General features: G+C 49.8%; 9 protein-coding genes across 9 annotated transcripts; 5 read left to right on the plus strand and 4 right to left on the minus strand.

Moving 5' to 3' along the window:
- Positions 1-184: 184 nt before the first annotated feature.
- Positions 185-1,356, minus strand: ASPWEDRAFT_172793 (uncharacterized protein; the record flags this gene model as incomplete). Its single annotated transcript, XM_040830978.1, has 4 exons — positions 185-558; positions 620-819; positions 861-1,081; positions 1,138-1,356. 4 exons carry the CDS (start codon positions 1,354-1,356, stop codon positions 185-187), a joined length of 1,014 nt encoding a protein of 337 aa, XP_040689684.1.
- Positions 1,357-1,676: 320 nt separating this feature from the next.
- On the plus strand, positions 1,677-5,163 carry ASPWEDRAFT_41237 (uncharacterized protein). Its single transcript, XM_040835508.1, has one exon. The coding sequence runs from the start codon at positions 1,834-1,836 to the stop codon at positions 4,984-4,986; it is 3,153 nt and encodes a 1,050-aa protein (XP_040689685.1). The 5' UTR covers positions 1,677-1,833; the 3' UTR covers positions 4,987-5,163.
- Positions 5,164-7,525: 2,362 nt separating this feature from the next.
- ASPWEDRAFT_41239 (uncharacterized protein) lies at positions 7,526-8,635 on the plus strand. Its single transcript, XM_040835510.1, has 2 exons — positions 7,526-8,315; positions 8,386-8,635. Exon 1 carries the CDS (start codon positions 7,657-7,659, stop codon positions 8,299-8,301), a length of 645 nt encoding a protein of 214 aa, XP_040689686.1. The 5' UTR covers positions 7,526-7,656; the 3' UTR covers positions 8,302-8,315; positions 8,386-8,635.
- Positions 8,636-9,069: 434 nt separating this feature from the next.
- On the plus strand, positions 9,070-10,655 carry ASPWEDRAFT_172797 (uncharacterized protein; the record flags this gene model as incomplete). Its single annotated transcript, XM_040830979.1, has 3 exons — positions 9,070-9,197; positions 9,242-9,441; positions 9,487-10,655. The coding sequence occupies 3 exons, from the start codon at positions 9,070-9,072 to the stop codon at positions 10,653-10,655; spliced, it is 1,497 nt and encodes a 498-aa protein (XP_040689687.1).
- Positions 10,656-11,047: 392 nt separating this feature from the next.
- Positions 11,048-12,487, minus strand: ASPWEDRAFT_111800 (alpha-hydroxy acid oxidase; the record flags this gene model as incomplete). The annotated part of the gene is made up of 8 exons (XM_040828272.1): positions 11,048-11,123; positions 11,171-11,247; positions 11,292-11,620; positions 11,671-11,829; positions 11,884-12,118; positions 12,162-12,264; positions 12,315-12,348; positions 12,394-12,487. 8 exons carry the CDS (start codon positions 12,485-12,487, stop codon positions 11,048-11,050), a joined length of 1,107 nt encoding a protein of 368 aa, XP_040689688.1.
- A 410-nt stretch (positions 12,488-12,897) lies between these two features.
- ASPWEDRAFT_183986 (uncharacterized protein) lies at positions 12,898-14,048 on the plus strand (the record flags this gene model as incomplete). The annotated part of the gene is made up of 2 exons (XM_040832007.1): positions 12,898-13,982; positions 14,033-14,048. Exons 1-2 carry the CDS (start codon positions 13,177-13,179, stop codon positions 14,046-14,048), a joined length of 822 nt encoding a protein of 273 aa, XP_040689689.1. The 5' UTR covers positions 12,898-13,176.
- A 251-nt stretch (positions 14,049-14,299) lies between these two features.
- ASPWEDRAFT_41244 (DUF3405 domain-containing protein) lies at positions 14,300-16,968 on the minus strand. The gene is made up of 5 exons (XM_040835511.1): positions 16,472-16,968; positions 16,195-16,418; positions 14,694-16,141; positions 14,597-14,641; positions 14,300-14,550 (listed from the first exon to the last, which is right to left on the minus strand). The coding sequence occupies exons 1-5, from the start codon at positions 16,744-16,746 to the stop codon at positions 14,449-14,451; spliced, it is 2,094 nt and encodes a 697-aa protein (XP_040689690.1). The 5' UTR covers positions 16,747-16,968; the 3' UTR covers positions 14,300-14,448.
- Positions 16,969-18,025: 1,057 nt separating this feature from the next.
- On the plus strand, positions 18,026-18,936 carry ASPWEDRAFT_172801 (uncharacterized protein; the record flags this gene model as incomplete). Its single annotated transcript, XM_040830980.1, has 2 exons — positions 18,026-18,281; positions 18,347-18,936. 2 exons carry the CDS (start codon positions 18,026-18,028, stop codon positions 18,934-18,936), a joined length of 846 nt encoding a protein of 281 aa, XP_040689691.1.
- Positions 18,937-19,376: 440 nt separating this feature from the next.
- Positions 19,377-21,288, minus strand: ASPWEDRAFT_134610 (uncharacterized protein). Its single transcript, XM_040829321.1, has 6 exons — positions 20,890-21,288; positions 20,758-20,847; positions 20,311-20,714; positions 20,069-20,260; positions 19,928-20,022; positions 19,377-19,873 (listed from the first exon to the last, which is right to left on the minus strand). Exons 1-6 carry the CDS (start codon positions 21,281-21,283, stop codon positions 19,531-19,533), a joined length of 1,518 nt encoding a protein of 505 aa, XP_040689692.1. The 5' UTR covers positions 21,284-21,288; the 3' UTR covers positions 19,377-19,530.
- Positions 21,289-21,890: the final 602 nt, after the last annotated feature.

Below are 21,890 nucleotides of genomic sequence, written 5' to 3' on the forward strand. Positions count from 1 at the left end.
CAAAAGAAATATCCGGTCGCCTATGCTGGTCGTTCCATGTCAACCATCATCGTCGACCGATGATTCTTGGATGCGTGGCTATTACGTGATGTGAAAAAGAAATATGCATATTGGTAATTTCATTGAGAGAGTGACTCGAGTCGGAACAAAACCGTCTACAGACAAACGCAAAGCAAGCATCTCCCTAGTTCTCGTGGATCGGCTTCACCGGCACTGCACGAGCAGGGCTATTGTTGAGGTTGTCCTCGATTTTGATCAGCGTGTCTTCGTGATCGAAGAAGAAAACAACGTTCTTCTGCTCATCAAACGGAATCACCTTGAGCCATCTCCAAGGCTGGTTGATTACTCTGGTGTCCAGTTGCAGTGGCTGCTTGTCCCACTTGTCCTCTTCCTTTTCCGCCTCTTTCTCATACTCATATCTCGTCCGATAGATTCGGTTGTTTTCATCGGCCACAAAGTAGAGATAGAGGTATCGGGGCTTCTCGCCGGGCTCGGTATACCCGTGGGTCACCGCAATCGGGGTGTTTTTCCAAGCCACCACATTGGGAACGTCCTTGACTGCGGTGCTCCGTCAACTGATGCTTTCTTTTATCTTATTTTTATTCATCGGTCGACTTACAGACACTCCCATCGATTTCTTTCCATCGGATGGTATTCTCATCGGGTTGGAAAAAGTAGCGGTGTTGGCCGGCGGGGGTGATAATGGCGGCCAATTGAGTATCCCAACGCGCGGTCAGGTTCGTGACAGCGGCATGAGGAGTTCTCGTGCTCAGAGTATAATAGACCAGCTCGACTTCATTCGTTTCGCCGTCTTTGAGCCTGCGAGGACTGTTTTGTCTTCCTTTTTCGACGCGACTCACTTTATGGCAAAGATGTATGCCTTACTTCCGTCATAGACAGAGGTAAGTGCGTTGGAGAAGATAGCCACCGAGGTTGAATTATCCTTGTCGATTGGAGTCACCGTCGGACTCAGCTGAGTGAGGCGCCTGGTTGTTGTGGGTGGTTCCGGCTCGTTTGGCGACACTTTCTTGCCTTTCAGTTTGTCATCGGGCTCAGCCTTGGTGAAGCCAAACACTCGAGGCTGTCGAGTTGCCAGGTTAGGTCAATTCCTAGGGGTATTAGATGATCAAGACATACGGCGCCATTGTAGAACGCAATCTCCAGGCCGGATTCAGGCACGACGTCCACATGAGTCTCGGTGTTGTAGTCATTGTACGGGTATTCCGTGTCGTTCAACAACGACGGGCGAATCACACCGAGATTGACAACGGTTTCAGCGGGAGTCGAATAGAAGAAGACCAATGCCTCCGCAGCGGTCGGGGGGGCCAACGGATTTTGAATCACAGCCAGAGACATTTTGAGAATGGAGAAGTCAGGGTAGATAGTGGCAGTCCAAGAGGGAGAGAGGAAAAACCCTGTTTATATCTCTTTCCGGCTGCTCGCATCAGTCATCCGAGCGGGAAATACCGTCGTATGGTCACGGCGGTTATGCAGAGCTGTATCTGCTCTGTGTTGCGCCTGCATCGACTCTGCATGAGCTGATGTGACGTGGTGCAATTGCCACTTTGCACTAGACCCATCACACTGCATCATGCTCAGCTTGTGACCCAACCTGCAGCTCTACTTCCCCCTCATCATGCAATGTGGTCTTTGCCGGACATTCTTCCCCGGCCTGGCTTTTGGCTCTGCAGAAAGGTGCACTCCAATATCTAGGTCAATTACAGCTGATTATGCAATTTTACAGCTTTCAATTGCTCTTTATTTTTATAATACAATCCAGTGCGTCCACCTCAGCGAATTAAGCAGAACCAGAAGAAGAGTGTGAATAGCATCATGGTGGCCCGAAGACGCAAAAACCTCTCCCCACGATATCTGACCTTTCGCCATGCACGATCTGTGCTTCGAAAGCAGGGCCTCTTGGCCGTTAACGATGATTATCTCGACCCAGGCCACCAGCGTCTTCACTCATATATGACCCCGGGCCTTTACGGGGGTCCCTATACCATCGAAACCAAACAAAAGATCGAGGGAGAAGACAAGCTGGGAGATACACAGCCATTCTTTGTGGACAAGTTCCTGTTTAAATTGCCAGAAGGCGAAATCCACTCGGTCTATCCGCCACAGGGCCATCAGGAATGGGCAGAGGCCCTTCCCCATATTGTGTTCAACACCCCCAGCACCCCGTGGGAATGGCCGGGAAGCGATCTTGTCAATGAGCCGGATTATGAGGCAAATCGAAACCGCGTCCCGTGGCTGGCGGTCCTTGTCTTCACTAAAGACGAGCTCGAGTTGTCTGCAGATGAGCTGACGGGTAACAATGGGATCTTCGCGAACATTGAACAGGAAGAGGACTTCCGGCAGACAAAGACCCTGACGGTGCCACTGCGGGTGAACGACATTGCAAAGCTGCAGCACACGGTGTCGCCCGTGGCGCCAACTCCTACGACTACTGAGGATACTACTACTGAGCTCATCTTCCTTCGGAAGAAGCTGTTTACCACGCTCTTCTGTAAGCAGGACGAGAATGGCAACCTGAAGAAAGAGAGCGGTCCCGATGTGCGGCCGCATCGATTCCTGGCTCATCGCCGGGACATCAACTCGACCGGCATGGCCGTTGCGGCAAAGACGGCCACTGAAGACGACCAGCAGTCCTACAGTGTGCTTTTTTCGCACCGGACAGGACTGACGTCTGCGACCGAACCAACAAACTGCATTGCCCATCTGGTCTCAATCTACAAGGTGGAGCCCATGCAATGGCCGGTGGCTTCTGACTTCGTGGCCATGTCGTCGCTGTACAGTTGGTCTTACAGCTGCTATCCGTCGACCACGCCAAATGTCTACAACCAGTTTGTCAACTTGGGACTGTCCTCCCAGATGCTACGCGCTGCAGTAACGGCAGACGATCTGACAACCCCCAATATCCCGGCCAGTGTGAAGGACAGGGTCCTGACTCGCTTGGAGAATGGCTATACCATGGCTCGGTATCGAGTCAAAACGGGTGAATCGACCGCCTGCTTTACAAGAGGAGCATTCATCCCGGTGGCCAATGTGGCCGCAGAGGACGTTTGGGACCGGCTTTCGAACGCGGGCAGTGATCTTCAGGTCCTCGACAAACAGTTGGGCATCATGGATATTACTTACTCGGCCGCCTGGCAGCTGGGCCGAACCATGGCAATTGCCGATCAAGCGTTTGTCACCAGTCTCGGGCTGATCCGCAAGAACATCTACGACCTTGGCATGTATTACTACCAGTTGGAGCTGCTGTCGGAGCGCTCTCGCGAACAGATCATTGCGTCACTTCCATCCCTGGTACAGTCTCTCCAGTCATTGCAACATAGTAGACAGCTGTCTGTCACAAACTCTCAAGCAAGATCCCGGCGTTGGCTTCGCCCATCGGTGAAACCAGTCGATCGATCTTATGCGGGACGATCACGTATCAACATCCATGTAGAGATCGAAGACGCAACGGAGGAACATTTTCTTCGCGCTGCCAGAGAGATTTCCAGTGCCTGTGATGCGGAAAATCCCGATCAGCCATCGAAGACCCCGTACAATGAGTTCAACACCCCATTCTCTGCAGACTGGATGACCGTGCTCAAATGGGTGCTGGACCGGCTCGTGTTTTCCAACATCCCCACCCATTACCTCGTCACCGATGGCGGCCATCTCCCGGAGGAGAGCGTTCGGTTCTTCGAAGTTGACACCCGGTGGATGAACGCGATGATTGACGGAGCCTTGAGTTTGGCCAACTACATCGATCAGGAGGATGACAAGGTTCGAAAGGCCATCTTCCACGCCATCAATCTTTATCGCACCACTCCAATCCCCAAGATCAACACTGAGCCTCCGTTGCCCATTTATGGATGCTATGTTCGGTCGGCCTTGATCACCAAGTTTCCTGATCTGAAGGTTGAAATCCGACTGGGCGGTAAGCCCATCGACCAGGACGAGCTCCTCCTCCTGCGCCACGATATCGTCAATGTGGACACGATGTTCTGCCTGTTCTCCAAACGCCCGTCTGCCACCTCGTGGGATGAAATCTGGTTCACACAGCCTCCCCATCAACAGTCATTCGTGGCAGGAGCTGCGGTCGATGCTGACAGAATCACGATGCCCTTCCGGAGGGCATATACGAATAACTCCTGGAAAGATGATGGAGACCTTGTCAATGAACCTATGAAAACTTACTTTTGGAATCGGGCAGACCAGCTCATCACGTCCGGCGTGTCTCGTGAGCCCAACGATCCTGAACCAGGGCCCGGGATCATTTATCACTGGACCGATCCCGATGACTCATCGGTCGAGGTACGCCGACTGTCAATGGAGTACTATGCTCAACTATACCTGCAGACCGCACAAGCCGTGATGGACAAGAGTCGCTTCGATGAGAAATTTGCAACATCCGCCTTGATGGCTGTCCAGATGAACTCGTTCGCGTGGAGGCTCAAGATCGGCATCAACGGCCAAGGCTCCCTGGACCTCATCTTCCACATCGTCATGCAGAGTGGCTGGGGAACACTGAATACAGAAATCGAGTATGTCAGGTACACATTACCGCTCAAAAGCCCCGACGAAGCAGGCGGAGCCGCTCTGATGAAGTCATATATTGGCCCCGGAGCCTATATGCTCTCGAATGTTCGTTTCAACCCATTAATCAGCTTTCTCAAGACTGATGATGGGGTCAACACGCACCTGGTCATTACTTTGACACCCCGTAAAGTCGCCACAAACAACAGGCCTCCAGGTGTGGCGGTGAAAAACTGTCGAGAGCTCAGCTTCGTCTTGACGGGCGTGTATATCAACCGCTACACAGAGGACAACCGGCGAGTCTCGTACAAGGATACGGTGGAGGTGAAATACCACGATAGATCAACCCCAGAGAAACCCGACATGCCGGAAGAAACTCGACTCAGGCTGGAGAAACCGGACGCCAAAACGATGAGGGATACGCGTGCTGCTTTCCTAGAATCCGCAGTCCTGCCATAACTCTTCTCCCAGTATGATTGGTTGCATTGGGCTTTTTCTGTTCCTAACCACTAACTACCATATTTAAATTCATCATCCCCAATATGTAAACGCACCCGGAGTAGAATATGTATTGCTGCTACACTACCGTCTAGCTTAACAACTTATACCGATATCCGCGATATCCATGGTTTATCGTGACCTTTTATCCTCAACTCTCCAAGAAGCCATACCGCATTACCTTAGTAACTATGCTTTAGATATATATTTTGTGCCTAGTTCAGGCCATTCTCATATAAACTTGCTGGAATAGCCCAGGAAATGCAAACTTTGTATGGGAAAATGAATTAAGCACGCACTTTACTTTATCAAAAAGCGATCTCATTATTACCCGATTCATTATAGCGCAGGTTAACTTATTGGGATGCAAGGAAAGTGGACCGTGGATTACGTTGCAGGGGACTGGTTAGATCGATTCTTCATCTCCGATAAGAATAAGATTCAGGTACTTCAGGCTTTGTATTTCCTGCTTTGAGATCTTGACTGTTCCTTAAATCTCTATTCGGCGGAACTATAAATAGTGGTTCAATCCCTACAGGTTGTCTATAGCAGATCAACATACTCTGGGTAACTATAATAACAAGACAATGTGTGGCGTGTCGGCCTTCATCACCGCCACTTGTCCCGACAAGCAAAAGGCAGAGACAGAACTACACCAGTCTCGACTCGATTAAACACCGAGGTCCCGATGCTCGAGGAAAACACAGGGATTGTACGTTGCGCTCCTTTTATCTGAAATAACAGTTTTTATTGGAATATACCGTATAGATCTGGTCTTTGGTGATGGCTCACAATAGAATATTGCATATAGAATAGAGTGATTCAACTCAATTAACCAGCCTGTCTAGATCCATCGGTAGAGACTCGTATCCTAAATGAACCTCAGAACCCAGATGAGATTGCTGTATCAGAAATATTTAACATCCTAGAAATAGCATTCCCAAAAGCAAAAGCAACATCCTCGATGACTGATCAAGGTGTCTTCCCCTTCTAGTAATTGATTGAGACCCTAAAATTACTATGCTAACATTGGCTAGAGAGGTGGACAATAAGTTCCTACCTGTTGCGTAAGGGACTTTGATATCTAATACTCAATATCTCGCCTCCATGGCCCAGGAATGAAAAGGATTGGATTGATCGATGATCGGAACTCTCCTGAGACTCGTATATAATCAAAATGATAAATACAACAGCCCAGTTTCGCACTGAGGACTGGAAAGAGCCCTGTACTGCTCGGCACTCAGCTCGTCGAGCATCCACCAAACTCCTCACTGGCATCCTAGGTCTCACAATAAACATCTTCGCCCTTTTGGACTTTGCAGCCAGTGGCGCCCGTGCATTTTGCTGGCGAGCCAGGATCTAGGTGGCCTGGCCTGCCAGCTTGAAGATAGCATCATGCATATCCATTGGCATGTGGACCGGTGACAGTTCCATCTCTTCCTTCGGCCGTCGGTTCGCATCTACCAAGGCACTTCTTGTGCCAGCAGGTATAATCAGATTAAAATAGCTATTAGAAAAGGTGGTAATATACCAGGACGCCACTTACGATATGCCGAGTCAGCTGATTCAGTGGCAACTGAGCCAGTAGCAAGGAGAGCGAGCATTCCGATGCTGAGGCTGAGCTTCATCTTGGGGATTGAGGATCGATTAATATGATGTGACCTTGTAAAAGATGATGGGTTTCTTGTTGAAGACAAGCGGGATTGTTGATTGTAGACGGATTGGAAGGATATCGCAATGCCTTATATACTGCTCGGAGACTGAAAACATATAAATTGCCTGGTGCAAACTGATCTATATTTGACTTTGTACAGGATGGGAACTTACTCATGATGACAGGACCTGCATCTCCTATGCCTAGCTGTGGAGAGAGCCTTGTCTCAAGCCCTAAGTCGGACAGCCTTGTCGCTCTGATCAACGTTGATTACCCGATTTGGAGACAATCAGGCAGTGATATACAGTATCAGGGCTACTTCGCCATCCTATGACGACAATTCTTCTCCCAAATACAACAAATCCTATAAACCTGAGACATTTATTCAGTGCAAGCCAACAACGGCAGGTTATCATTGTTATGATTAGTCTGCCACTCCTTCTACCCCGCTTCACCCGGACACAAAGGATTGGCTGTGCTGACTGTGCACTGGCAACTTCCCTTGCATCGATATCTGCTGATTCGTGATATTATACTGCCCAGATCCTGTCCCTGGGGACCTGCCTGGATGGTTGCTTGGTTGTCAGAAATATATAGGCGTAGCATAAGACCGTCACCTGCCTTCTGGGAATATAATTCCAGGGGCAAGAACTGGTTTCATCTTGACTCCAGAGGAATAATCTTGTCTTTATCTCAATCTTTACCACTATGGCTAGACCGTCCTCTATGATCATATTTACTGATCTGACTCTACATGTGTATATGATAGTCGATATGATATTGTGGAATAAATTTTATTTTTCTCAGGCACTGACAGTATCTCTCCAATCTCTTGGTATATGTTTGTGTTGTTGTAGTTGTTGCTAGGCTGTTTGACTGTTTATTCACTGTCGACCAACACAACAACGCCCTCTCTTTCCACTCGCCCACTTTCTCTTCCCATCTTCTCTCCCAACCACCAAAACCACCCCATCAACATGTCCAGTAACAACAGAAACCCCACGCCTGTTCCTCAAACACCCGCGAACTGGCCCCCAAAGCCTCGCAACTCTGGCAACAGCTTCTCTCCACAAAGCCAGCAGAACGTGGTCCCCCCCAAAACACCCTCCTTCGGGCAGACGACCCCTCTCAAGGCCCAACCAGCTGCCCCCGTCCCCCAGCAAGGACAGAAAGCCTGGGTCACACCGCCAACTCCAAGGGAAGACGGGCCCAACAAAAGACCTCGTCTCGAAGGACCTGCCACATCCACTGCAATGATGGCTACTTCCAGCACCGAGCTCACTGCCCAGCCCTCTCCCTCTGCCAGGATGTCTTTGATCAGCAGCCTCTATACGGCGGCAGGAGAATCAACTCCCAACTACCAAGGTGGACATACTGAAATCGTGGGGGAACTCGATGGCGAGATCAAGAATCGCAAGACAAAAATCGGAGAAAAGGAAAAGAGGATCCAAGAGCTGGGATTCAGAATTCGTGAAGCAAAACTCGAGATCCAGGAAGAACGTCTTTCCATCAAAGAGCTCCAGTTTCAGGTCAAGCTACGTGATATGGAGAAAACGCTTCGGGAAAGTGCGCAGACAAAGCGTGTCACCAACGGAAAGACAGCTTCTGCTGCGAATTCCTAGGTCTTTTCCTGTCAGTAAGTGGATTTTGTCTGGCGAGGAACCTGTTATCAATGCACAGCGGGTGTCTGACTATTGGATTTACAGCGCTAGGTGCCGCAAAACCCGCGAGTGCGAATAACGACACGTCGGGTGTTGATTGGTCGATTGTATCTATGGTCAGATACTGGATGGGATTCTTCTGCATGGATAGTAATGTTTTACGATATGCATGCACGGTGATCATGTTTATGCCTAGGGTGGTCAAGCTGTTTATTTCGAAGCTTTGGCTAGGTTAAATGATAAACATCAATGCCTTTGTTGATTATACTCTAGCTTCCAGCGTCGAATACTCGAGATCCCTTCAAATTGACATTTTCAGATCTCATCCACGATGTTCTGCCACTTTCTATCCCATGTAACGGACACTGGAAGTCTGCTGGCATCATAATGGATTCTACCCCAGATATCTCCAAGTCAGTCACCCCGCACCGATAAGATAAGCTTCGTCCCGAAATGGCCTAGCCTCGTGATGACCTTCTTGTTTCGTTTGCTCCAAAAGAGTTGCAAAATAAATTAAACAGATGTCAGTGGAATATCTCCATTCTGATACATTTTCCAGCATTTGGAATGTGATAATGCTACTCCTGCAGCTACTCTGTTTGTGATTGGCCCGCATCGACCTGCCCGATCCAGACACCCCTCATTCACGTACTTATATCAACTCCCCCTCATATCATCTCGTCAACGCAGCAGATACATTCATCTATCGTCTGGTACCATCGTCTCAGAATGTCTGATCTCACAGTCCAGCTCACAGCCCCCAACGGCCGTACCTACGCCCAGCCGCTGGGTCTGTTTATCAACAACGAATTTGTGGCTTCGAAATCGGGCAAGAGGATCGACTCGATTAACCCAAGGTGAGTTTATCTTTCTTAATTTTCAAGCATCACTAATCTCTCAGCGATGAATCGGTCATCGCATCAGTCTACGCCGCCGGTCCTGAAGATGTCGATATCGCCGTCCAAGCCGCGCGCAACGCACTAAACAGCCCTGAATGGGAGGATCTCCCACCCACCGAAAGAGGGCAGATGATGACCCGTCTGGCCGATATGATGGAAGAGAATAAGGAGCTTTTCGCTACCATCGACGCATGGGATAATGGTTTGTTATCACTTCTCTGCCTTTTAGCCTATGCTGACTCTCCAGGTAAACCATACAGCGAAGCGCTTGAAGGCGACCTCCCGGAAGCGATAGGCACCATCCGCTACTACGCCGGCTGGGCGGACAAAACATTCGGACAGACCATCAACACCACCTCGGCCAAGTTCGCCTACACAATCCGCCAGCCGATCGGCGTCGTCGGTCAGATTATTCCGTGGAATTACCCGCTGTCGATGGCGGCGTGGAAACTTGGTCCGGCGATCGCGTGTGGTAATACGGTTGTGTTGAAGGCTGCGGAGCAGACACCTCTGAGTGTTCTTGTTTTGGGAACTTTGATTCGGCAGATTTTCCCACCGGGCGTGATTAACATCATCAATGGACTGGGACAAGACGCGGGCTCGGCGCTGGTCCAGCACGCGGATGTTGACAAGGTCGCATTCACTGGCTCGACCGCTACAGCGAGGAAGATCATGCAGATGGCCAGCGCTACATTGAAGAACATCACCCTCGAGACAGGAGGCAAGTCGCCGCTGATCGTCTTCGGTGACGCACGAACAGATCTAGCTGTGAAATGGGCGCATATCGGCATCATGTCGAACAAGGGCGAGATCTGCACCGCGACATCGCGCATCTTCGTTGAAGAATCCGTTTACGACGATTTCCTGGCACAGTTTAAATCTCTCACAGAGAGCAGCACCGTCGGCGATCCCTTCGAAAGCGCAACCTTCCAAGGACCACAAGTCTCACAAGCCCAATTCAACCGCGTACTGGCATACATCGAGCAGGGGAAGAAAGAAGGCGCCACGGTGCTGACAGGCGGCCAGGCACAGAAGAAAGACGGCAAGGGATTCTTCATCGCGCCCACCATCTTCACAGACGTCACGCCCGACATGACCATCTACAAAGAGGAAATCTTCGGCCCGGTCGCTGTGGTGGTCAAATTCAAGGCCGAGAAAGACGCGCTCCAGATGGCGAATGATACAACATATGGCCTTGGCGCTGCTGTCTTTACCGAGAATCTCGTCAGGGGACACCGGATGGCGAGGAAGATCGAGTCAGGTATGGTTTGGATCAACAGCAGTCAGGATTGCGATTTCCGGGTTCCTTTTGGTGGTGTTAAGCAGAGCGGGATTGGGAGGGAGTTGGGAGAGGCTGGGTTGGAGGGATATTCGCAGATCAAGGCTGTGCATGTGAACATGGATCCTGATGCTTAAATAGAACCAGTATTATAAAGTCAATGATATAGATATTTAAGTCTGCTTTAATGGTTTGGTCATCTACATAGTCAATATCGGTCATTCGAGAGATTTCTTGTAGTTGGTCTGGATAGCTTCAGCTGCACAAATTGTACAGATGATACTAAGGCACCCTAATATTAAGGCCGAACTATAGATTCAGAGTTTATCATTGTTTAGTAGAAGAGAGATATCAATAGTATGCCAAGTTCCAGTATAAAAAGCTGTACTTTGCAGGGTATGCCCATCGTAGACTCGCGTAGGGAATTGATTTCTACAATACCCATTGGAAAATTATATTAAACATACAGAAAGCTTCAATTATGCATATCTTTGATTAAATGCCATTAAATGCTATGCTATGCTATGATCTACAACTTGGCCAATCTCCCATCCGGCCGTAAAACCGACAAATAACTCGCGTTAATATCCTCGATCGATCGACATCTGCCCAGTTAGCATATATTTTATATTCAGGTATAGAGCAGACATACCCAGCTAGTGCCATGGTCGTCTTCAATTCCTCCATCAAAATCTGAATCGCCAACTCGATTCCTTTTTGTCCATTATACTGTCGACATTAGCCCAGCCCAGTATCATCAGAAGGAAACATACAGCCAGTCCCCAGATGGGAATCCTTCCCAGGAACACATGCTCCGCTCCAAGAGCGAGTGCTTTGAAGATATCCGAGCCCCGTCGCACACCTCCATCCACGGCTATGGCGACCTTCCCTTTTGCTACTGGTGCGCAGTCTCGTAGCGCATCCAGCGTGGCGGGTGCACCGTCTAGTTGCCGTCCACCGTGATTCGACACAATGACACCATCCACGCCGTATTTGATAGCCAGTTGCACATCCTCAGGCGAGGAAACACCCTTCAGCCAAATCTTCATCGTGGTGTGTGCTCGTAACCAGGGAATGGCGGATTCCCAGTCCAGTGTAGGGTCTACCGGTCAGAATCTCGTTCCATCGCTGGAAGAAAAGAAGAAAACTTACCATAGGCAATGCGCTCACTGTCGCCTTCATCGGCTAGTTTGCATAGAATGTTGGGCAGCCACATGTCTTCGGGGAGATCGAAGCTATTCCGGTATTCGTTCAGACGCTTGCCCAGGACGGGGACGTCGACTGAGAGGAACAGCGCTTTATATCCGGCCTCTGTTTGCGTTAGCTGGGACCGAATCACCATTGGATTGAATATGAAATACGCACTCTCTGCTCGTTGCAGTAATTGCAGCGTCAGTGATCGATCTTTCAACACACACATTTGAATCGCATAAGGATTCCCAGTTCCCTGTGCAGCGACTTCTTCCAGACTTGTAGTCGAGTACGATGACAACCCCATGCACAGCCCGAATTTGGCAGCAGCGCGAGAAGTGCCAAGTTCGCCATCTGGGTGAGCCAGTTTGTGCATTGCAGCGGGGCTGAAGCCAAAGGGGAGAGGAGTCTACTCCGTTAGTGATGTCTTGATAAATGATGAAGTGACATACCTTGACGCCAAAAATGGTGGTTGACGTGTCGAGTTGGTCGACGTTGCGGAGAATGCGAGGTCGGATTTTATACCGATCGTAGGCGGCTTCGTTGTCTTTTAGACTGTTGATATTTAATTTAATTGATCCTTATTAAAGATGAGGATATCATACGTGATCAGATCCATAGCACCTTCGTTATAGTAGTCTATACAGCATTAGCAAAGCCCAAATAAAATGACTGCAATCTCACCTCGATACATGATAGGAAGCTTCTCACTGCCCAGGACCTTCAGATCATGGATACAGGAGATGTTCCGATCGAATGTAGGGCCACGGTTTGCCATTGCGAAGATAGATGGAGATGTAAATGATTTGGATATGTTGTGGTGAGAGACAGTGTACATATACCTGTAGATCACCGCTGTTTTATCCGGGGAGGCTTTCCTGCACTTGCAAATGGAAGGTCACAAAATAACTTCTTGCTGATAAACTTCTGATGCGGGGGTTATCGCATTGTTTGGCGGTTGGTGTTGTGGAAGGCGATGGCGATGCATTTTGGGTGGTCGGTATAGCCTGCCTTTCTGGTCATGTACCTACACCAGTAGGTATTTCGTAGATATTCGGGATATTATATAACTTAATACTTTAATTCTATTCAATCAAAGTCCATTTCAACTGTTGTTCATATTAAAGGTTTACACTACTGGATTTATTCCACCACCACGTGAGGTGGACTACTGTGTATAAACAAATACCACCACTCCTTTACCATGAGATAATATCATTTCCACAAGCAAAAACTAATTATTCTACAGATAGAGATCATGTTATATGAAATTAACACTCAGTCAAGCATTCTTCCCTGTCGAAATCAGCCACAAACCATAAAACCCTCCCATCCATGGATATACCACAGTCGAATGAGTATGAGGCTTCACCCCCCCAACTCAAAAACGAAGACACCATGAATCCCCATATCTGTCTACATCAAATACATCTCCAATAGAATCAGTAATACCAATGCCCACCCACCATGGAGAACCTACACTCCTCCGCCCGACTTTTCGGCGGAAACACCCCGGGCAACATCAGCACAAAACTCACAATGGCGGCCTTCATCTCCATCGCACTATACAACGCCGTCGAACTGTTTGTTCTCATCCTCCTCACTTTCCACCGCTACACGGGCGTCTACTTCTGGTCAATACTACTCTCCAACACGATGGGCGTGATCCCAGCTACCATCGGCTCGTTGCTGGATTTCTACGACATCGGTCCGCTGTGGTTGATTCTCACCGTCTCCAACGTGGGCTTTTGGTTTCTCGTCCCGGGTCAATCGGTGGTGCTGTATTCGCGTCTGCATATTATCTCGCAGAATTATAAAGCCCTGAAGTGGCTCCGGAATATTATTATTGTTGACTCGATCGCGCTCATCATCCCCACCACGGTGCTCTACTACGGCGCGGCGTATTTCAAGACTCACCCGTGGAATCAGGCATTCACCATCATCGAACGAATCCAAATAACCTGGTTCTGTGCACAGGAGATCCTCATCTCAACCTTCTATATCTGGGAAACGGTCAAGTTGATTCGTTTCCACCACGATAGACAGCGGAGTAGGCTGTTATACGAGCTGATCGCGATTAACCTCGTCGCGATACTCATGGATGTCACGCTGCTGGCGTTGGAGTATTTGGATTTTTACTTTATCCAGGTGATCATCAAGTCGAGTGTGTATAGTATCAAGTTGAAGATGGAGTTTGCAGTGCTGGGGCGGCTGATTGCGATTGTGCATTTCAGGCGTGCGGAGCCGGTCTGTCATGATGTTTCGGGGACGTCGTATGTTTCGCCGCACAGTGAGAGGCCGTTTTTTCATGTTGATTGAATAGATCGTCGGTCATGTGAATTGTAATTATATTATCCGTGGTATGTGATACATCACTTCCTTGCAAATGCCCGATACATGTCGATCTGTTTCAGAGTCATATAGCCTCAATCTTTTCGTCACGCAAGGCATGTGGACACGTCATCGTCCACGAAATGTGGAGTGCCACACGATAAAGTTTGAGATCTCAGAGATTCAGACATTCAGATGCATCCCTACAGCTTTGGCCCTGTCAAATTCAGACATCAAATATCATTAACACCAATCGTGTCCGTTCTACCGTTGTTTATTTACAGAAAATGATAACCCAGCAATGACACCCAAATAATACATACACGAAATCGGAAAAGAAAAGAAAATGGCCGGTTCGGGCCAGATAGACGAAGGGAGCAAGCGCTAGATGGAAAGCAAATTCTATGTTTAGACTGGAACGGCCATGTCGGGGCCCTTTTGAAGTTCGAAGTTTTTGATCGTGTGCAGCCACACGTGGGGGAAGCAGAGACGGCCGTATGCGGGTTCGTTCTGGTCAAGTTAGCGAAGATCATGAGGAAATGTATATCAGACTTACCAAGCTACCACCATCGTACCAGAAACGTCCTTGGCCATCTTCGTGCTGTAAGATTATTAGCATCAGATCAGAATTGAGGGAGAAAGAGAGAACATACGCGACTGCCGTCGGTGTACTGGTTAGGGTCAGGCTTGTATCCCAACCACCGTCTGAACAAGTCCTCGGCCGCCTGGGTCGTGAACATGTAGGTGGTACGGTACATGATGTGGTCGTAAAGGTGGTTCCAGTTCCAGACACTGTCTGGTTCACCGTTGATGTTCTCCGGAGTACCCGGGTTGTAGATCTTGGCGATTTCCTTGGGCGTCCACTTGCCGTCAGCGTAGATCGGGTGAGGAACGTGGACGGCCTTGAGACCGTGCAGGAGAGCAAATGACGGGCCAGCCATCTCAGAGACAAATCCAAGTCCCTGCTCCATTTGAGCTTCGTGCATCACATCGAGAAGCTGCTTCGACATGCGCCACTGGGTGATGACAGACGAGCGGCGAGGAGTTTCGATCGCCAGGTTCCAGAGCATGTTGGGGAAGGTCCAGGTCGTCTTGCGGGGATCAAAGATGGGGAGGAAGGTGATGAGATCGGCCTCTTCACCCACACCCCACTCGTAGTTGTCGTTTTGAGGGCTGGCGACGGGAGGCTTGGGTCCGACGGGGTTAATGCCGTGAACGGGAACAGCGCCCCAGACACCATCCTTGCCCACCATGGACTTGCTGACCATCTCCGAGAAGTCTTCGTAGGTACCATGGGCGCCGGGGGTGTAAAAGTAGGCGTTGCGCTCCCAGAGCTGCTTGCGGGGCTGCTTCTTAGCGAACGCGATGGCGGCTTCAAGGAAGTGGTACATGTGGCCAACAACACGAGCGTCAAACTCAAACTGCCAGTAGTAGTCAAACTCGGGGTACATCTGCGCGAAAATCTGCATGGGCTGCAAGTGCTGGTATTTAGCGACGTGCTCCTCGACCTTGCTGTACCATGTCTCCAAAAGTCGTTCGTTGAACATGACAGTCATGTTGCGGAATTCGGCGGGGACCGAGTTATCCAAGACATGCTTCACGGCCCAGTCTTCGGTTTCGATCGGGAGGGAGTCGTCCTTGACATCGACCATGAAGAACACCTGGTACTCCATACCGGTATGCAGCGACAATTCCATGATCAACGAACGGAGGTATTGACGGTGACTCTGGGTCCAGTTCATCTCCGAGGAAGCACGGAGGACGACAGCCTGGCGCGGCTTGTACGACTTGGTCACTGGCGACGTGGGTTCAGTGTAAGCCACGGGGCGCTGGGGGATATCCGTCGTGAGAACATGTCGGCTGTAGTGCTGGTCAATAAAGTGCGGGTTGTAACGGTCGGCGTTGCGCTCGTAGCACTGGGTCTGAAGTTCACCCCAGTTGACATTGTCCCAGCGGACCTTACGGGGTCTCTGGAAGCCGGGAACGGTCTGGTGGTTGTCCTCATCGTAACCGTAAGGGCCGTAACGGGAGTAGCGGTCGGAGCAAACGTTGGGGTCGACACCCATGGCTTCCTGCGATCCGAACATGGGATAGGGGAATTCTGAAGACGGTCAGCGACCGTACAAAAGTACGGTGAGAAGATGACGGCATTACCTCTTTGGTTTCCGCGATAGACGGAGATCATATCCTCAGGACTTGTGCGATCGAGATCTGTGCCACGAGGTCCCTCGCATACTTTGTATTCTCCCTTCCACTCCTTACTCCACTGGTGGCTGTTGTATGCGGGGTAGGGGTCGAAGATGGCAGGTTTGGGGTGAGCGGCGCCGACCTCTTCGGTGGTGAGGGAGAGAGTGCCGCCCAGATAGAACTTTTCATTCCTAGAAGGCGTCAGTGAGATTGAGATGGAGACAGACGCGATGGACAAGCATACCGCAAGTCATGCAGCGTGCCAGGCCCGTCGGGCTCGTCCAAGAGGGTCTCGGGCGCATTCAGAGCTTCGCTGTGAATATCGCGGTGGCGAGCTGCATCGATAAAGTCGCCGGGGTGCAGAACGTCAGACTGGTCGGCGGCGGCGGGAGGGGCAGCCAGTGGGACGTTCTTGTCAGACTGGCTAGAAGGGGCGGAGGGTAGACCGTGGAAGAAGAGAAAGAGGAGAAAGATGGGGATGAGAAAATAGGGCCAAGAGGCCCGGCGAAGCTGCAACATTGTCCGGCGATGCAGAGGAATTGAAGGAGGAATGGGGGAGCGGGAGTGGAAAATGGGCATCAGCAGCGAAAAGAAAGAAAGAAGAGGAAGAGGAGCAGGCGTCAAGCCTACTAACACATGGTCTGGACTGGAGGAGAAGAATGGATCAAGAGAAACATTAAGAGGATTTGAGATGGACAGCTGAAAAAGAACAACATGACCTCAGGGAAAAAAAAAAAAAAAAGAAAAAAGAAAAAAGAAAAAGAAAAGAGTGCAAAAGCGTCGTGTCGAACAGGGGTCCAGTGGGTGGATGGTTGCGGATAGCCTGGATAAACGGTGTGCGGCTAGGGTTCTGCCAGGCGGAGATAAACATAGCGCCGAATCAGAGGGGGGGATTCCGGAAGGCGGTGAAGACCTGGGTGTGAAATACCACTGCCGAGACCAGCCAGCGTCGCAAGAGGGGCAGCACAGCCTTACATCCATGTCTGCTCCCGCCACCCGTACGCCGATCACTTTAATAATATGCCATTTGATAACTGTGCATATTATATTTATAACGATTCTTCTATTTATCACTATTATATCTCTATCATTTGCTCTCAATACTCTGGTAATATATATAATAATAAGATATTAATTTGTCATACTGAATCTAATGCAACGCGATATGGCGGAACTAGGCCGAATCGAGCCACACGAGGAAAACCTTGACGGATCTGTCACTTTCTCCGCCAATCAGACGCCCCACGGGAAATGAACGGAGCCGGTCAGCCTCAGGGGCTTCCGTCTGTTTCTGTATCGCCGACCACTGGACAGTGACAGTAACCAGACTCGCCCACTGTAACCTGCCGATCCGTTCCAGGACTGAAGAGAAACGGTCGGGCCTGTGTCGAGACGAATCAGGGTCCACGGCCCATCCCAACAATCATGTCGCGATGGCACGAACTGAATTCAATCGTCAAGCTTCGTCCGAGAAACAGTGGGCCAGGCTGGCTGAGTGGGGGCCAACACGGTGATTTGTTGCGTGCAACGGACCCTCGTGCTTAGCGGAAAGGCCAGTGTTTCTATTGGTGTGGAAAGAGACAGGATCATTAGCTGGATAGAGAGCATGGCTATCCAGGCTAATTAATGCTGACAGCAGTAGCTGCTAGACGAGGCGCAAGGCTGCATCAAGGCTCACTGCCTCTGTCTGTCGGTTTTTCCTGCTGTTCGTTTCCCTCCTTTTATCCTCATTTATCCTCTCATGTCCTTCGTTATCCTCTTTTGCTGAGAGTCGGGCAGATCGTCCTGTATATCCACCATGTTGTCTGCAAATCTCTTCGCCCTCTTCGTCTCGGCCGCTTTAGCTGCCGGTCAGACGTGCTACTGGCCCGATAAAACAGTGGCCACGGGCGACGTCCCTTGTAACAGCGGCACGTACAGTTCGTGTTGCTCGCCCAACTCCATCTGCCTCGATAATGGATACTGCATGGCCATTGCGCAACCGTTCACCCTCTACCGTAGCAGCTGCACCGATTCCGGCTGGGGTGATAGCTGTCCTCGTCAATGTTACGGAAGTAAGTGCTCACCGACGCCTATCAATCTCCTCGTCTAATGACGATCGTCTCTAACACGGAAATAGCCGATTCGCCACAGGGCTCCGCGTGCTCCATCGTGCTCTTGGAAAATACCAAACAGGCGGGCGTTTGGTATTGCTGCAACTCGATCGTCGCCAACTCCTCCTCCAGCGTCGGCTGTTTCAACGACCAGGCCGCCTTTCAACTCCCCGACGGCGATGTCGTCATGGATAAAGCCCTTATGGCCAGTGCTTCCTGTGCCGCCGACACCATCTCTCCCACGGGAGGTAACAGTATAGCTGTCTCGTCGTCCACCTCGACTTCGTCTGCCAGCGAGAGTACCACCAGCAGCAGTAGCGGCAGCAGCAGCAATACCAACACCTGTGACTCCACCAGCGCAGACAGTGCCACCAGCAACACCAACACCACCTGCAACGCCAACGACAAGAACAACAGTTCCCGAGACGTCGCCATCGGTGTCGGCGTGGGTGTCCCCCTCGGTGTCCTCGCCTGCACCGGTCTCGCCTGGGCGCTATTTGAGCGGAAAAAGCGATACTCACTCCTCAACTCGCCTCAGGCAATGGTAGCAGCCGCACAACCATACCCCATGGCGCCCCCTCCAATGGCCAAACCCCCTCAAGAACTAGGCCAATAAACATAACCCAGAGTCTAATGTGGAAAGGGATGAGAAAAAGAGACACGATTATCTTTCTTTGTATAACTTGATTTATTGATATCTGGTCGGAGCGCGACCGTGTTCTTTCTTCTTCTTTTCTTTTTTGGTCATCTTTTTCCATAGCGGACCTGCGTGATACTTGATAGAACTGTCATATAAGCTAGATATAATATAGTATATACCGTTCCATCTGCCATCCCTTGCGTCGGTCTTAGATTAACTATGCTTCAGATCTGTACGACAGGGCTATCAATCACATCAGATCTAGCCAACCTGCAATCAATGCGTTACCCCACGGGATCGACCTGTTCGTGTGATATAAATAGGGTGGTCAGCCCCTATATGTGTGGTCGTATTGGCTGAGGGTAGATGCTATGGACGCAACATAACGTAGATGATAAACTGATTTAACTGTATTTATAGCCTCATCAAATGTAAACCAACCCGATGATGATTATCAATTACTAACAAAGTTGTATAGAATCCAATGACATATGCTGTGACCAGTAGAGATATAAGCACCCCTACCCATACTTAATCATAATCCATACTGTCCTATTAATTCCTATACAATCAACAACCCTTAACCTCATCGCCACCCCTCCTATACGCCTCCTCCATCCTCCACGAAAACACACTCCCAGCCACAAACAACGTCTCAATCGACTCCAACGACCGTCCACTCGTCTCTGGATAGAACAAATAAACAACCGGAATCCACAACAAATTCAACCCCGCTAGCAGGAAATAACTGCGGCTGGTGATGCTACCCAGCATGATGGGGTTGATCAATGTGGTCATTCCCACCCCGATCGCCCACCCGGTGATGCCGAATCCGTTGCCCTGGGCGCGGAGCGAGGAGGGGAAGATTTCCGTTGGGATGAGGAAGGCGACTGTGCCCCATGTTGCGGCGTATCTGGTTATCGTATCAGTATGGTATGGTTTATGTTAAGTTAGGGATGGTGCATACCCCAGGTTGAAGAGGAAGAGCATTGCGACTGCTGCGGGTGCGTATTGGGTTGCTTTGGAGGGATTATGGAGGGAGGCTTCGTATATAGATCCAGCCTGGATGGTTAGATTTGGCCAGGACCATATGGATTGATTGACTTACAATTACTTGGACGGTGAATAGGATAGCAGATCCGGCAATCAGACAGGAACGACGACCAAACCGATCAACAATCTGTGCGCTGATGATGGTTCCAACAATTCCAATGGTGTTGAGTCCACCGGCCAGTCCATTCTGTGTGATCCGGCTATATCCTGCTTGATTGAGAAGGACAGGAGAATACGCAGTAATAGCCTATTGATAATTAAGAAATGTACATCTTGTATATAAAAGGAGAAACTCACCGTAATCCCCGTCCACGACGACATGATCTGCAAAAACAGACAAAGCCACGCCCGTCTACCCAGATTCTCCGGCTTCCCTCTCCCAAGAAGGATTTTCACAAACTGCATCGGCGAAGGAGGCTGAGAGTTGCCTGCTGCAGTGATGATTTCCTGGTGCTCCTGTTCGATCTCATCCTCGCTAACCCTGTGGCCTCGAATCCGGGCGAGGATATCATATGCTTCATCGTACCGTCCGGCAGATGCAAGATAGCGCGGACTATCAGGGAGCATTTTGACAAAAACAGCCAAGAGGAGGGCTGGGATGCATTGGAAGGCGAGGAGGAATCGCCAGCGAATATCTGAGTAGCCGTTGTTGATAAAGGCCAGGCCGAAGGAGAGCCAGTAGGCGATGGAGATGCCCAGATCTGGAGGGTCAGTGAGAGGTATATAAGATAAAGGGATACTTACAATTCGCGATGAAGACGTATCCCAAGAAGCCACCGCGGTGATCGGCGGAGGAAGTTTCAGATACAAGAACCGGCGTGATGCCAGTCAACGCTATTCAATTAGAAAAATTCAAATATAAGACAGAATAAATACCTCCAGTCCCAATGCCCGACACAACACGAGCAACAAGCATAAAATCCGAACTCTGAGACGCCGCTTGAAGCGCACCTCCAACGAGGGCAAATAGAGAACCGATGAATAGACCATTAACCCGCCCAATACGATCTGCGAGATATCCGCCAGCAAAGCAGCCAAAGATGCATCCGAGATAGTAGATGCTGACGATGCCTCCTTGGTGTGTTTCGTTGGTGACGGTGCCATCTGCAGTGCCGATTCCTACTGTTGTCACATAGTAAGGCGAGGCATTGACGCCTCCCATCACTCCCTGGTCATATCCCTCGAAGAAGATGGAGATGAGGGAGAAGAGGTGGATGGCGATGTTCAATTGGCGAGGAGAGAGGCGTGCCCAGAGAGTAGTATAGCCCATCTTTCTGGAGGTGCATTTCAGGACAGACAATGGAAGGACAGGAATCAAATCGAAAGCAAAATAACAGGCGAGGTTCGATCTTCAAAGGCAGGGGTACCCCCTTGCAGTGATTGTATAGCCTGCATGAACGGCCGGGGTATTATATTGGTAAGCACTTACTCGGCAATCACCTCTAGATGAATTGTTATTGGACAGTGAGAGTAAAGGGGTAATAATAGCCATCTCTAGGTGGTCATGGCTTTGAATCGCACCCCGGTTAAATTGACTGGGATATATACTTCCAGTTGCCCCTGTCTATCTCCGCGGTAGAGGGGAGTAAGTCTATAGGTATAGATAGGTTGGGAATATAGATAATATGTGTGTACTGATATGCCTGAGGATATTAGGAGGATACTATATATGATTTAAACTAGCTTACATTCTATAGTAAGTGTCTTTATATAATTAGGGGAGCACCCCGTGTGTGATAGGAACTACTTTACATCTGCATATAAACTGAGGGAAGAGGAGTCAGGCCTTTAACCGCAGTCACAGAATATTTCTGGAAACAGCCTAAATGTATCTAGATAGGTAGCTAATCCTAGCCACTCATTAGGGACCTGCAGCC

Source organism: Aspergillus wentii (genome assembly GCF_001890725.1).
Source record: "Aspergillus wentii DTO 134E9 unplaced genomic scaffold ASPWEscaffold_4, whole genome shotgun sequence".
NCBI lineage: Eukaryota > Fungi > Ascomycota > Eurotiomycetes > Eurotiales > Aspergillaceae > Aspergillus > Aspergillus wentii.

Coding starts and splice junctions, on each gene's coding strand:
- ASPWEDRAFT_134610 (XM_040829321.1), bottom strand. CDS start 21,283: ATGGGCTATACTACTCTCTGGGCACGCCTCTCTCCTCGCCAATTGAAC. Junction 20,715..20,757: donor ATACGTCTTCATCGCGAATT/GTAAGTATCCCT, acceptor CTGACCCTCCAG/ATCTGGGCATCTCCATCGCC. Junction 19,874..19,927: donor CTCTTCCTCTTCAACCTGGG/GTATGCACCATC, acceptor TACGATAACCAG/ATACGCCGCAACATGGGGCA.
- ASPWEDRAFT_41244 (XM_040835511.1), bottom strand. CDS start 16,746: ATGTTGCAGCTTCGCCGGGCCTCTTGGCCCTATTTTCTCATCCCCATC. Junction 16,142..16,194: donor CTATCGCGGAAACCAAAGAG/GTAATGCCGTCA, acceptor GACCGTCTTCAG/AATTCCCCTATCCCATGTTC. Junction 14,642..14,693: donor AGTACACCGACGGCAGTCGC/GTATGTTCTCTC, acceptor ATAATCTTACAG/CACGAAGATGGCCAAGGACG.
- ASPWEDRAFT_41237 (XM_040835508.1), top strand. CDS start 1,834: ATGGTGGCCCGAAGACGCAAAAACCTCTCCCCACGATATCTGACCTTT.
- ASPWEDRAFT_41239 (XM_040835510.1), top strand. CDS start 7,657: ATGTCCAGTAACAACAGAAACCCCACGCCTGTTCCTCAAACACCCGCG.